The sequence below is a fragment of the Hippoglossus hippoglossus genome, chromosome 16 (genome assembly GCF_009819705.1).
Source record: "Hippoglossus hippoglossus isolate fHipHip1 chromosome 16, fHipHip1.pri, whole genome shotgun sequence".
Lineage (NCBI taxonomy): Eukaryota > Metazoa > Chordata > Actinopteri > Pleuronectiformes > Pleuronectidae > Hippoglossus > Hippoglossus hippoglossus.
In genome coordinates, this window is record NC_047166.1 from 12,659,705 (window position 1) to 12,674,083 (window position 14,379).

The following is a 14,379-nucleotide window of genomic DNA, read 5'->3' on the forward strand; positions in this document are numbered from 1 at the left end:
AGGCACATTTAAGGGACTGATATTTATAAGTGTGTGTAATTAATGAAAATTGGGATCTAGTGAAATGAAGTGTGATTTCATTAAGGGGCTGTTGGGCCTTGGTGGAGGTACGTGCTCTCCGATTTTCAGCAGGATGATGCAAAAACTACAGAACATTTCTATGAAACCTAATGGAAGGAAGGGACATGGGCCAAGAAAGAATTTAAAGATTTTAAAAAAAGAAGAAAAAAATTCAGCTGCACTACAGTAATAGATTTTGGTGCAGATCTGAACCAGACATTTCTTTATCACTGCAATTTGAGCCCTTGGCTGTGTCATTCTAGTTGGAAGTTGGATTTTTGTACTTTTGGATATAACAATGCTTCCTGTGATCATCTGCTTTTAGTTTGGTTAAGCTAAGCTGAGCAGCCACTGTTGTCAGTATAATTTAAAACATAACAGAGTTGTATCAATCTACTCATCTAACCCTGGATAAGAATCAGGGTCATTCACAAAATGTCAAGCTATTTCAAACAAAACTGCTTTGAGATAGAAACAAAGACGCACATTTGACCAAACGCCTCTGAAAGAGCGCGGTTAAGGTGTGGGTCTTGTTATTTCTCCTTCAGGGACATCCAAAGGTTTGAATTTTCACACAGTGATTGAATTAGAGTCCCTTTGAAGACCGATGGGGCCCCTGCCAACGCTCTCGCCACGGAGTCCGCTCTGAGCAGCCGACTCCTCTGGGTTTAAGGGATTTTAATCATGCAGGGAGGTATTTGCTCTGGCCTTTCTTAGCCTGCTGCAGCTACAGAATGGGATACACCAAAAACAATTCACTTGATTGTTGTTACAGTAACCTAGACATGTCAGCGTCGAGAAACCGTGCTGATGTCATGACAAATGCACGCCGTGTGTATGTCACAAACGGCCACGTTTGGTGCTTTAACCAGATTAAGAATATAACCAGTGTTGAGGGATTGTTCATATTGTTTCGTAGAATTGAGAAAATGTAAACTAAACAGAGACAAGGATCAGGAAATTGATAACGTCCACATGTGACTGAAGACCACTTACATCTGTTATCATTTTCCCCCTGGTCTTGTTCCTCTCTCGGTGGTTGGCCCTCTTCTGTTTCTGCTGCAGCACACGTTCTCTTGTTGTGCGATACTCCAGGGCAAACTCGCTCAGGATTTTGCTGAAGCGATGAATGCTGACCTCACGTACCGCATATATTGGATGGCCCAGGAACAGCAGGAAGGCATGAAACCTGCAAAAACATCACGTCATCACGAGACACGCTGGTGGAAACAATGTTTGAACTTGAAAGAATATGTAGTGAAAGTCACAGTTGAAATGTCACTGAAACTAGAATAAGTGATAATACACTGTAGATTAACATTTAGCAAAATGCATTAAAGTTTTAATCCACTACAACATGGAGTCATTTGATTTACAGCTGAATATACCTGTTGATGATTCTCCGATGTACAATCTTCAGGATGATAATTCTCTCGGCGCAGTCTTTGACGAAGTCTGACATTTTTTGTTTCAACGCTGGTTTCATCTCGTGTTTTGCAATGACCTTGAGGTGATCCCATGATGCTTTGCACCTTCGCTCCATCTGGGTTAGGTTGTCTTGGAGCTGGTCAGAGTCCACCTGACAACAACATCGGATTCAGTGGATTCGATTATGGGGTGGATCCAGGTTTTATTTTCACTTTAGCAATGCAAGATATAGTGTTTTTCGGACATTTTGGGTAATTTTTCGACATTCAATCGAAATATATCTAATTTCTACCATGTACATGCAATATGCTGATGAAGTGGCCAATCAGCCTTGGTGGAGGTAAGTCCTGTCCATGTGCCCGTCTAGTTTAAAATCACTGCGACTGATATTGTACATAAAAATCCAAGCCCATTCTCTTTAATATGATTCTGAATAGGCTGACCTTTGTCAATCGGGTGATGGCTCCTATCTCTGAGTAGAGGTCAGTGCTGTCGGGAAACTTCTCCACCACGATGGCGCAGGCGTGGTGCAGCAGAGACTGCTTGTGAACCGTGTCCTTCACCTCTGGCACTTTCTCCAAGTAGCTCAGCTCAAAACCTTTAGCCTAAAGGGGCATGAACACACAGCAACACGCTCACAATGTGAAACAGAAAAAACTGTCTGAGATTAAAAAATCAAGGGCCTTTACTCCAGGACCAAATTGCAGTGAATTTCCTTTTTGGTGCAGTCGAAGGGAAAAAAAGGGCTCAATGGCGTGTGCCCAGTAGATATGTAGATTCATTAAACTGGGATTATCACAACCACAATCTACTTCAGTCCTAACCGACTGCTCAGATAAGCACAGCAGAGCTAAAATAAAAAAAATTAAAAAGGCCAGAACGTATCACGAAGGATCATAATCTGAACAGGATCTCCCTTGTTCTTGTGCCAGTTTTAAATGGCTTACTGCAAAATATAAATGCAGCCATTATGAACAGGAACTACTTGTTTTGATGTTGATTACTTATGTTTCCCTTTTGCATGTTTGGCTCTCATATCCCAGATGTTCCCTCGCAGGGCTGCAGTAAACACAGATACGCCCGTCACAAAGTGAGACACACAAAAAAATAGAAAATAATAAAATAAGAGACCCAGATGGAAGTTCACACACGAGCAGCCAGACAAACAACTCCAGAAAAAACACAATTGCACAACTCCCTCCGCCTTTTCCCTCTCACGCTGACAGCCAGACAGACAGACAGACAGACAGACAGACAGATAGGCAGGCAGGCAGGCAGGCAGGCAGGCAGGCAGGCAGACAGACGGACAGAGAGACAGACAGAGAGACAGACAGACAGTCAGATGCAGACAGGCAGACAAACACAGACAGAAAGAGGCAGGCAGAGAATCCATTTTATACTGTAGAAGGACAGCGCCTGCTGCAGACAGTCCGACAGCACATTCTTCTACACACAGACTCCACTGTTATACTTGCCAAATAAATATTTTGGCTTGGGAGGAGGAGAAGAAGGAGGAGGAGGAGGAGGAGGAGGAGGAGGAGGAGGAGGAGTGTGGGAGGAAATGGAGGAAGTGAGCGAACAGAGGAACGTCAAAGCCATATAAGTCTTGAGGATCACTCACACTGGTGCCGTTGAGGAAATTGCCGATGGCCAGCAGTGTGGTCAAGATGTAGCGGAGTGTCTTGTTTTTCTCTAACTGGTCCATCCCTTCCTTCAGGTCCTGTAGAGGCTCGGCCACTTCCTAAAACAGCATGAAAACACAGTCAATAAGGATGTTACCTGTTCACGTTTCTGCCAATTAATACTGCTCTTGTTCTCTCCTGATAAAGATGCACAATTGGATGATAATGCCACTGTCATGTCTGTATGGGAAATATGAAGCTACAGTCAGCTGTCTGTAGTCTGTTAGCTTAGCTTCTTATAAAGAACAGGAACATGGGGAACAGCTAATGTAGCATTACTCTGTCGCAGCCACTCCACTAGGCCAACAGATAGTCCCATACTTTAACTTTATATAAAGATGGATGATATGACAGCTCCGGAGTTTCACATTTACCTTCCAGACCTGACAGTGTTATCAACATTCCTCTGTAACTCCTGGTATGAAGGCAACTATGCCCCAAAAAATCAAAACAGCATGTGTATTATAAAGTTTAAAAAAAAACGTATGATTTCTAACGCTGCTCCAAAGTGTGATGTATCTGCATGTGATTAGAGTGAGCAGGAATGAGTCCGACCTTCTCTATAAGCTCATAATCCATCTTGAATGCCCACAGCTGCAGGCGAGCAGACAGCTCTGTGATGGAGGAGAGGGTGAGGAGGAACTGCTCAGCGCTGCCCAGGGGAATATCAGGGTTGACCAGCTGAGCCTCCTGGATCCTCTGCTTCTCCTCCTCTGTGGGGATCATCGTCAGGATTTTCTGGGCCAAAGAAGGGAGAAATGAGAGGAGGGGTTAGGAAAGGAGCAGGCTTATAGATTCCTGTTTTTCAGTGTCTGTGTAAAACTTTTTACATTATATGTCAGGTAGTAAATCATAGAGATGGAGAGCAAAAAAAACAATGCTGACATGTTTAACTCTGTTTATCTACGATGTTTCCAGCTTCCCCACAAACTTGTGTGACATCTGAACTTTCAACCTCGTGTTTGTTGTCTGGCTGAATATCCCTTCAGAGACAAGAGGTGCAGAGGAAACCTCCTCTCTGCTGAAAATGAATTCAAGCAGGAGCTCTGACACCTGCAGGTTATATAACACCAAAGTGATGACAACATAGACCATTACCTGCTGAAATCCCCCATAGGTTTGTATGGTTTTTTAAAACAAGCTGAAAATCCCTGTGATTAATGAGATCAGGCGAAAATCCAGCCCTGCAGCCAGAAACTCACATGATATGTCAACGTTGTGGGCAATCCAGTGTTAACTCTCTACTCCAGGGGAATCCACCAGTGTATTTTGGTGTGCTGGGTTAAATATCATTCATGAAAACTGTGTTTATATTGGACCCAATGAGCATGAATAGGTTTAATGTGATGTGATTGCACTAGTCAGTACTTATAATATGCAGACCAAATTTTAATGTATGTGTCCAGAGACAGAATCCCATATAAAACTGAAAGGGCATTCAGAGAGTGCATAGCTCCAGCAAGGGTAACACTCTATCTTGCAATGTTAGAGAACGTAAAAAAAATGAATTGAATCTGCTCCAAAAGTTAAAAAGTTCTTCCTTGGTTCATACGCCAACCTTCCACCAAGTTACGATAAAATTGGTTCAGTAGTTCTTGTGTAATCCTGCTAAAAGAAAGACAAACCGCAATCCAATTAATCAATCAATCAATCAATGCTTACCTCAATTCCCTCCTTGTTTAGTGCGTACTCATCGAAGTTGAGGATGGCAGTCTTGATGGTGCGGGGAGGAGGTAAGACAGTCAGGCCGATGTTTATGGCGTTGCTCCGTTTCGAATCCAGGACGATGATTTCTTGTCGTTTGCCATCAACAGCTGCTTTCTATGAGAAACACAAAACGCCAGAAAATAAAGAAATATATCAGATCATGTGTCTTGAAGTTCTTCATGGTTTAAATAATTTAACACACTACACAACAAATATGAGTACAAACACACCTGACCTTTGGGCCATTGTTCACAAAATGGAGATTTCGTTCGCTATAACAGTGTCGTCTGTACCTCTCATTACAGCAGAAGACAAAATGGTTGGATGTATAAATGGGAAATGTGTGATGGTGTAGAAAAAAGGTGTGCAGCACAAGCTAACCCACAAGCCTTTTTTTGATTTAAAGGTTCAGTGTGTAGAATTTAGTGACATCTAGTGGTGAAGTTTCATGTTGCAGCTGAAAACCCCTCACCTCAGCCTCCCCTTCAAAACATGAAAGATAACCTGTGGTAGCCTTCAGTTGTCATAAAAACTCAAAAGGTGTTAAGTTTGCCCAGTTTGGGCTACTGTAAAAAACATGGTGGCCTCCGTAGAGACTTTGATGCTTGTGTATGTGTGTGTGTGTGTGTGTGTGTATGTGTGTATGTGTGTATGTGTGGGTGTCAGGGGGGATAATTTGCCCTGATGCTGGTGCTGCAGGAGGTGTCATTAAAATAAAGGAACTAGTGAAGAGCTTAGAATCCCTAATTTCAGCCCTGATTCATCTCACTAATAGAGAGAAGGGCTCATCTACTTTAAATCTTTACTTTACCGTGTGCATCCTCACTCATGTGAGACACAGAATGATTCTGTTAAATGTCTGATTGCAGGAAGGCCTGAGCTGACTGCAAAATGAACCAGCTTTCTATAAAATCATATGTTAATGCTACTGTGAGAGCAGGACAGTACTTGGTTACCTTCGTGACAGGCAGCTCCTTGGATTTAGACTCAAACAGCTGCTCCAGTTTGGACGTGTCCAGTTTAATTGGCTCCAGTTTGGACCAGAGGGACTCCTTACAGAATTTATGGCTCTTACACTGCCAGTCCACAGGACGAACCTCATTCCAGAAGAGACGGATGGTCTTCTTCTTCTTCTGGAAGAGAGGCACCTCCCCTCGACTGAGCTGAGGGGAGGGCGGAGGGATAGGGATCATGAACGGTGGGGGCGGCGGCATCATTTTGCCAAGCATGGGGGGAGGCGGTGGGCAACCAAACAGCGGCGGGGGTGGTGGCAGGGCAGCGTTGCACAGAGGAGGGGGAGGCGGTGGTATCAGGTCACTTGACCCCATAATAGTGTCCATATCTAAAATGTCCAGGTCGTCCTCGTCCCTCAGGTCCGTGAAGTCAATTTCTTTGATCCGCAGCTCCCTGGGAGACGCCATCAGCTGATCCCAGATATAATCCGACTCTTTCTTTGGAGGTAAAGCTGATGAGGCAGCGGTCGACGAGGATTTGTCCGTCTGCTGCTGCTGCTGCTCCTTTGAGGCCTCCACCTCTGGAGAAGCCAACCCTTTGACCAAATCTCCAAACTTCTCCGCCACTGCTCGGACACTGCCCTGGTTGTCCAGATGTCCCACCTCCATCTTTTTCACATTTTCCTCTCTGGCCTGTCTGTGAGCCTCCAGGGTGGAGATCCTGCTGGCCAAACTAGTCACCGCGGAGTCACTGAGCTCTGTCTCCTTCTCGCACTGACATTTCTCTTTCTCTGTCTCACCAACATTCTCCTCATCCACGTTGGCCGTCGTCTGAGCGTAGAGCATGTCCAGCATGAAGCGCTTGCTGTTGAGAATTTTGTTGCACTGGTCGTTCACATCTGCATCTTTAATGCACTGAGTCCATTGGCCTGTTGATGTTGATACAACTTTAATAGAAGGAGAAATAGAAATAGCTGACAAGGTAAGAGAATAAAATTAGCACCAATCATACCTGCGTCGATATCACCGCTGAGCTTCTCCTCCCGCTCCTCTCTCTCCAGAGTGCTACTCGTTGAGGAGATGCTGGATGCAGAGCAGTTGTCTTTTTCATTCACCTCCTCATTCTGTCTCTCCTTCTCACTCAGCAGTACTCTATCTTCTACATCCCTTTCCATCGGCTGCTCCTTCTCACACTCCTCCCCTAACTCCACATCCACCTCCACATCTGTCTCTCCCACCTCTGCTACGTCTGCTACCTCCGCTTCTTCTACCTCCGCTTCCTCTACCTCTGCTTCTTCTACCTCCGCTTCTTCTACCACCGCTTCCTCTACCTTCGCTTCTTCTACCTGCTCTTGCACCTCTGCCTCATCCCTGCACTGTTCCTGCTCCTCAGGCTTCTCCTGCTCCGGTCTCTCCTCTCTCTCCATGCCGGACTGTTCATCTGACGCCGGCTCTGCCACTACATTCTGGTGAGACTCAGCAACATCCTTCGTCTCTGCCGGCGTCTCTGTCTCAGTCTGCTGCTTCTCTGGCTCGGAGGAGGGAGGTGTGGGGGGAGCTCCTGATACTGTTAATTCTGGCGCTGGACTTTTGGTCCTTGTCTGTGGGTCAAGGTTTGGCTCTGAGATGTGGTCTGTTCCTGGAAGAGAAATGAAAACAATGAGCGGAAAAAAAAGTTACTTTAAATACTTCAGTTGTGTGCGTGATATTCTTCAGAATTATTTTTTGTTTGGAGTTAAAACAGCTTTAAATTGCTTCCTGACGTGTCCTTAATTGCACTGAGAGATTGTCTGAACACAATGTACATATTCAGACTGTAGAAGGGATTCACAAAGCACAAAACTCCTAAAAAGGATTCAGAACCTCAATAAAGCTTTTTCAAAAGTAGGAAATTTTGATATTTGTGTTTACACAACTCAAATTTCTTCTTTCCCTCTTCAGGTACACAAAACATCTGACTATTTTCCTACAATATCATTGTTTCATGTTTATATTTTGATACGGATTCTAGAGTCGTGTACTTATCGAGTACTTACAATGAGGGATGATTGAGAATAACAGAAGTCAAGTCAACCTTATTCATTTAGTACATTTCGTATGTCTCAATGTGGTTCGAGGTAAAAAGCAAAGATACACAACAAATAAATGAATAAAAATATGAGATGAAAATATATAAGATAAAATAATATATAAAAAAATACGGACAGACAGACGGAGGAAAAAAATAAAATAAAATAAAATCCGTAATTTTATCCGGATTTTATTTTATTTTATTTTATTTTATTTTTTCGTCCGTCTGTCTGTCCGTCTTATTTTTTATTTATTTTGGGACGGACAGACGGACGGATTTTCGTCCGTCTGTCTGTCCGTATTTATTTTATTTTTTTTGGGACGGACAGACGGACGGATTTTATTTTTTACATTTTTTTTCGTCCGTCTGCCTGTCCGTATTTTTTTTTTTTTTTCGGGGGACGGACAGACAAACACGGCTCACCCGACGGTGCAGTGGTGACGGCGTCTTCCTGTGAGATGATGGACGAAGGCGTGACACAGCGGGACGCAGAGCGGCTGGCGGGATTGGAACTCAAACACAACGTGATCTCTGTCCGTCCGCGTGTTGGCGCTCGAGGTCGCTCCCGCTCAAACTCCTCTGCAGCTAACCTCTCCACAGCCTTGTACCTGCAATAGTAACACGTAGGATTCAGATGTTTGCTGATCTCAGTAAATGTTAATGTCTGTTTAATTCTCAGCTCAGCTATTTTACGGCTCTGGTATAATGAGGTAGAAACATACAATAGAAGACATTGATACATTTAAAAAACACAGGCTAGTTGAAAGATGACATTTTAGAGACTCATTCAGGTTTTACATTTGCCATTTTGTCTTATTCCTTTGTAACTTTGGAAAGATTGATTTGTAAATACGTTCCTAAAGAGCTCAAACGAAGAAGACAAATCACATCCTTCTTCTGATAATGTGGCCAAAATCTCAATTCTCAATCTATGAAATTGAATGAGATGCCTGTTCCTGTTCACAAGGGTAAAAAAAGGTGTGGCATAAGAAAGGGCTAAAAATAATACTGTGCACACACACACACACACACACTTAGACACGGTCAGAGGGAGATAACCACACCACATCCATGGTGAAACACAATTACACACTTGTCCAGTTAACATTTGGACGTCTTAATGGTGAGAAGGTCCAGAGGGGCCCGGACGACTATAACTCAGTCAGAGCTTGGGTGCAACTTACTCTACATCTGCTATCAATTTTAGAGAAGCATTTAAAAACCACCTGAGTTTTTGATCTACCTTCACAAGTGCCGCACTATTGTGAATCTACCTGAAAACCATGAAATGCAATAAACTCACCTTTCTTCTCGGGCTTGTCGTACTTCCTCCAGCTTGTCTGCATAATTTCGACTGAGACAGAAAGAAGAGAACAGAACCAGAGAAGAGACGATTGAGAACCTGCATTCATAGCCGACATAAATTAGGACTTTCTTTTAAAATGTGATGATTACTTAACTGAGAGTGGTAAGAGCAAATAAAGCAAACTGAGCATCATAAAATGCTTAGACAACATTCAATATATACTAGTCCTCCTGCCATGAGTCATTCTATTGAATGATCCTCAAAAGAAAAGACAGCCCAGTGTTTCTTAGAACTCATCAGAGATTTTTAATTATCCCTCCTGAGTCAAAACTGTCGCTGCTTCCCTAAAATCCAATATGTCTCTATTTGCAAGTATATAAATATCTCCTCTGTCATATGAAGATCATGCAGTGTTTCGTCTTGACTCGTAAGGTGAGACTGACTTGAAGCGATTCCTCTCCTCTCTTTCGATTCTCTGCAGACGCTCTTCTCTTTCCAGGCGTCTCCGTTCCCTCTCTGCAGACAGCGATTCTTGATGCTGTCGGTACGACGACGTCAGCAAGCCCCCTAAAGTGGGTCTACACGCCCCAAAGAGAAATAAAGAATAACATGTGATTACATGATTACAATTGAGTGATTGGTTTGTGTGTTTATTATTTGAGTTAAATCAACGTTGAGATGCTGACCTGTCGGTTTTGGGGTCTGGTGCGGAGGCCGCTGAACTGGACAAGCGATGGGCGGCTGATGCGGGAGACTGGTGCCTGCCGGGGTACGGAGTGCCATTGGCATTGATTCTGTTAAAAGAAGAGAAAAACGAATGCTTTGTTCTCTCCTAACATATTTTTCCACCGAGGACAGAAACGACAGCACTTCAAGAATCTGTGATGTGATTCCAATGTCCTGTGGCTGGACAGTTTCCGCTGAGATATGACTGTGTTGAATCAAAGTACAGCGCTCTAACACATTTCTCCCAAAGCGTCTAAGCAACTTTCCTGAGAAGAAACTCATGCAATCAAACTCTGCAGGTGCATCGCTCCTCCATGTCTGTGCATAACTCTTCTCTGGGGCCTTGTCCTTGCTGTGTTTAATCAAAAAGTAAATTGTGCACATTTTGTCCAAGAAAAGTTTCCCAATACACTGTGTGTAAATTATAAACCTCCGAACCATCGTATGTACACCATGTCCCCGGACCTCTTGACCCCTGACCTCTTACCTTTCAGCCCAGCAAGGCTTTCTAGCTGAGTAAGATGGAGAAGAGTCGTTTGTATCTGTCAGACTGAAGATGGAAGTGAGACAGAAAAAAGAGAGTAACAGTCAGATCAGAAACCCCAAAGATTGAAATAGTTAAATGTTAGAAACACGGACAAGATAGTGAGACAGTGGTAGAAGGTAGATGGGCTGCAAGACCACACAAAGAATTAAGCTGACAGTGGCAGGGCGGGATCTATCTCTCTGTTTGTCTCATCTATTCAGTGTGCTGTTTAGAAATCAGTGAAACTATTGCTCCTCTAAATAAATAAAAAAGATTTAAAAGCTTCATGTTTTATTGTCCACTGCATAGAAAACAAGGAATGATTTCTGCTGCCATGGCCTCATGGATTCACGCAGAGGAACTGCTCTGCCAGTCCAGATCTGGTTTCCTGTTATTGCAACAGATCTCTGCCGTAATACGAACGACTTTGAGACAAGTGACTCATGAGAGTTATTTCAATTCCTTAATGCTTGGAATTAATTTATCGATTTGTCTTGGATTTACTGTGGTGTAGACGCCACAACCAAAGACAGATGAGCGGCAAACGTCTGTTACATAATTCTTTCCAGCAACTGAGAAAAAGGAAGTAATTATGTCCGTCTTTCTGCTGGTAAGGAGCATCTTTAGAGATGACAGATGAAGCATAAATCACATCTGAATCAAGGAGTTTCTCGTGACTATGACCAAGAACACATCTTTAAAGGATGAAGGAGGTAGAGAGGAACAAAGCTAAAGCATGTTGACCAAAAAAACAGTGTGACACAATTTAAAAGAACAATTGAAAGAAAAAAAAATTACTTCTGGCATTAAAATAATCTGCTGTTCTTATGATGCTCAAATGTGTCTCTGCTGAATGTACAGTGAGTGACATAGAGACGCAGACACCGGTGATGGGGGAGGGTTTCCACGTTGTGAGGTGTGATGGCCACACAAGATGTACTGTACACTAGCTCCTGTCCACTACCTGCAGTGCCTTTCTCTGCCTAAGCCCTTCTCACTCTCTCTGCAAACCCAACAAACACCTGGCTCTGGCTCTGTTTCAGGTCAGTGGATGGGGGGAGAGGTCAGGGGAGAGGGAAGGAGAGGGGGTGAGGTTGGTGTAGACTGACACTGAGGGTGTGCAGACTCTGGCATTCCATTCAAAGCAACAGGGGAGATACAGTCTGGTGGCTGGAGGGTAAGGGGGGAACACACCAAGGACTAAAGGTCCTCTTTTTAGGTGCGACGGACACAGGAGAGGACGTCCTGGTCTTGACGGTGAGATAATCTCTCTGCCCTTCAGGGTCACTGGCTTTAGGGAGGATGGTCATACACTTTAAGTTCAAACACATGATAGAAGTGTCTGCTACAGCCGGAGCCACACTAGGATGACAAAATACAAGAAAGCAGGGGTCCAAATGGGTAGAGGGAAAGAATCATACTGGTAATCTATGGCCCTGTTCAGACCTGGTCCAGAGAGATCCAATCACAACAGGACAGCGTGTATTCGTACCTGTATTCACATCAGGCAAACATGTACGTCATTTGAGTTAGAAAAGACCAAATGATGTTGTTTCTACCCAGTCTTGAGTTTACAGATGTGTACTATGTCACCGTGTTTGTCGATGTGTGTGTGTGTGTGTGTCGGTACGAGTAAACGAGCAAGAGATAGAGAGAGGGGTCCGGAGGGACTGAATGGGCTTTGTGCAGTTCTGCTATGACGAAAGATTTTACCCATTTAAGAAAAGTATTAACCATTATGTGTTGGTCAGTGTTGATATTGGGGCAGTGGCCACAAACAAATCAACGTATGGACACTGGGAAGCGTAACGTTTTTCATAGTGAATCTGGGCTGGGTCATCTGAGTAGGCCGTGCCTCATATGTGGCTCAGGACAGATTTGAGTTCGCACAGTGAAAAGAATGTGGCTCCATGTGTTCCAGACTTCCCCCGAATGTCACCTGAGCGATCGCATCTCAGGACGCACGATGGAACGTTCCGACCTGCACTGAACTCTGATCACTTGTGATTGTTTCACTCAGGACAGATGTTAACACCAGGTCTGAACAGAGTCTAAGTCAGAGCAACTATGCAGATGTGAAGGGAATGGGAGATTGGGTCACTCTGCAGCAAACCCGTTGACCTAAAATACCTGTGAGCGCCCTGTCTAGAGGACTCAGTGACTGGATGACTTTCATCATCTGCCTCTTCCTCGTCTTCCTCATCCTCCTCCTCCTCTCCCTCCTCCTCCTCCTCCTCTTCTTCTTCCTCCTCCTCTTCCTCTTCTCTGTGGTGAGAGGAGGGGGTAGAGGGTTGAAAGGAGGGAAGGGAGGATGTAGGCAGGCGAGAGAAGGGAGAGAGATTGGACAGAGACAACATGAAGACACACAGAGAAGACGATGGCCCAGAAGAGACAACACACAGACACTGAAAACATGCTAGTCAGAAGAGAAGTAGACATATTAGTGAGAGAAAGAGAAAGTTAGTAGGTTTTGACAAGACTGTTCAAGACTCTTCAAGTATTAATAATTGGTAGTTACCATTACATTCAGGCACAACCTCTACTATAGTGTTAACATAAAAAACAGTTATTTTCACTGAGTACATTGAGACTGAACTCAAAAAAGCTGCAGGGCAGATCTTCTGTGTTTGAACAGACACACGGTCGTACATGGATCCCTCGTGGGTGTCTGGATTTCATTAACAACATGGAAAATGTTGAACTTCAAAGCCGGCTTGAATTTCCTGTGGTGGACTGGAAGAAGCTAGTCTGGTATCATATGACACTGCTGGATTGAATTTAAGTTTACCTGCAGACCTGAGTGCTACCAGAAATATTAGCAGGTATGCTCCTTTATGCAGCACTGAGAGAGAGACAGTAATCAGTAGTGGCCTTAAGGACAAAAATCTAGTTTTTTGTTATTGTCAGTGTAAGTGTCGATTTTGTTTCTGCTGCTGTTGTAAAGCACAGACCAAGCCACTGTATAATTAAACAGGATTGCAATTTGCTTCTTGCCTGAGTCACCGGTTGTGGTTTTTGGATTTTTGGTTTGTCGTATATAAAACTCCATTTACTCAAGGAAGCAGATAGCTGATATCATGTGTTTACAGAAGCTTCCTATTTCCATCAGCGGCAGGAGAATGCCTTTGACGGTGAGGAAAATTAATTTAAATGTCACTATGCAGAAGCAGTCTCCTCTTTTCTTTTAAATTACTATATAATTAAATTCTCTGCATTGGCTCTGGATCAGTGTGACTGAAACCTAATACAACACTTCCAGTCAGGATGTTTCCTGTGAATGAGTAATACTTCATTGAGCCAGAATTCATTTTTTGATTCCTATTTCATTGCAGTTATCTCTCCGGGTCTAAAATACAAAACAAATCCACCAGTCTGAAGCTTTAATAAGGAGGATTAGATCAAATTCAAGCTAAAATGGAAGCAAGGACAATGTTTTTTCTTCTTCTCTTGGACATCCTCCATTTTCCCCTTCCTCTCTGTGCTCCTCCCGCCTCACCTTTCACTGATGTCTTCAACACCTTGGCCACCGAATGGCAGGAAGCTGCCTGCACGAGTGTGCGGGCTGCTGGGCGATGCTGGGGCGGAGGCGTGGCCTCTGCTGTTCTGGAGCGAATGTCTCCGGCTGCGTCTCCTCTCCAGGCCCCGTCTTTCGTTGGTGCCGCCAACGCTAGACCGTCGGCGGTCCTTTCGGCCGCTGGGAGGCAGCTGGGCTTCGTCGTCACCATCCTCATGGCGCAATGTCGTCTGGGAGAATGAGTCATCAAAGAGAAACAGAGTAATGAAATTGGGTGTGTGTTGTTCTTTGATAGCGACATTTGATGCAAACTTAATTTATGGTTGCAGCATGAGCCTATCACAACACGTGCACTAATATTACATCAAAGTTTTCTGTGATGTGATAATGGTAGTGGTAGTGTAGG

The 14,379-nt window shown here is 44.0% G+C and overlaps 1 protein-coding gene across 4 annotated transcripts in view; it reads right to left on the minus strand.

The window, feature by feature from the left end:
• fhod3b (formin homology 2 domain containing 3b) overlaps positions 1-14,379 on the minus strand; it is a 98,212-nt gene that overhangs the window by 4,836 nt on the left and 78,997 nt on the right. For 2 of the 4 annotated variants that reach the window (XM_034610862.1, XM_034610861.1), the window contains exons 10-25: positions 13,956-14,203; positions 12,590-12,724; positions 11,654-11,821; positions 10,421-10,483; positions 9,894-10,001; positions 9,651-9,785; positions 9,205-9,255; positions 8,325-8,509; positions 6,843-7,469; positions 5,834-6,759; positions 4,833-4,991; positions 3,726-3,908; positions 3,110-3,229; positions 1,932-2,093; positions 1,449-1,639; positions 1,057-1,249 (exon numbers count right to left, since the gene is read on the minus strand). In XM_034610862.1, the coding sequence (XP_034466753.1) occupies positions 1,057-1,249; positions 1,449-1,639; positions 1,932-2,093; positions 3,110-3,229; positions 3,726-3,908; positions 4,833-4,991; positions 5,834-6,759; positions 6,843-7,469; positions 8,325-8,509; positions 9,205-9,255; positions 9,651-9,785; positions 9,894-10,001; positions 10,421-10,483; positions 11,654-11,821; positions 12,590-12,724; positions 13,956-14,203 (3,654 nt within the window). The remainder of the gene's footprint in view (positions 1-1,056; positions 1,250-1,448; positions 1,640-1,931; positions 2,094-3,109; positions 3,230-3,725; positions 3,909-4,832; positions 4,992-5,833; positions 6,760-6,842; positions 7,470-8,324; positions 8,510-9,204; positions 9,256-9,650; positions 9,786-9,893; positions 10,002-10,420; positions 10,484-11,653; positions 11,822-12,589; positions 12,725-13,955; positions 14,204-14,379) is intronic. The other 2 variants (XM_034610864.1, XM_034610863.1) reach the window with 1 other exon arrangement.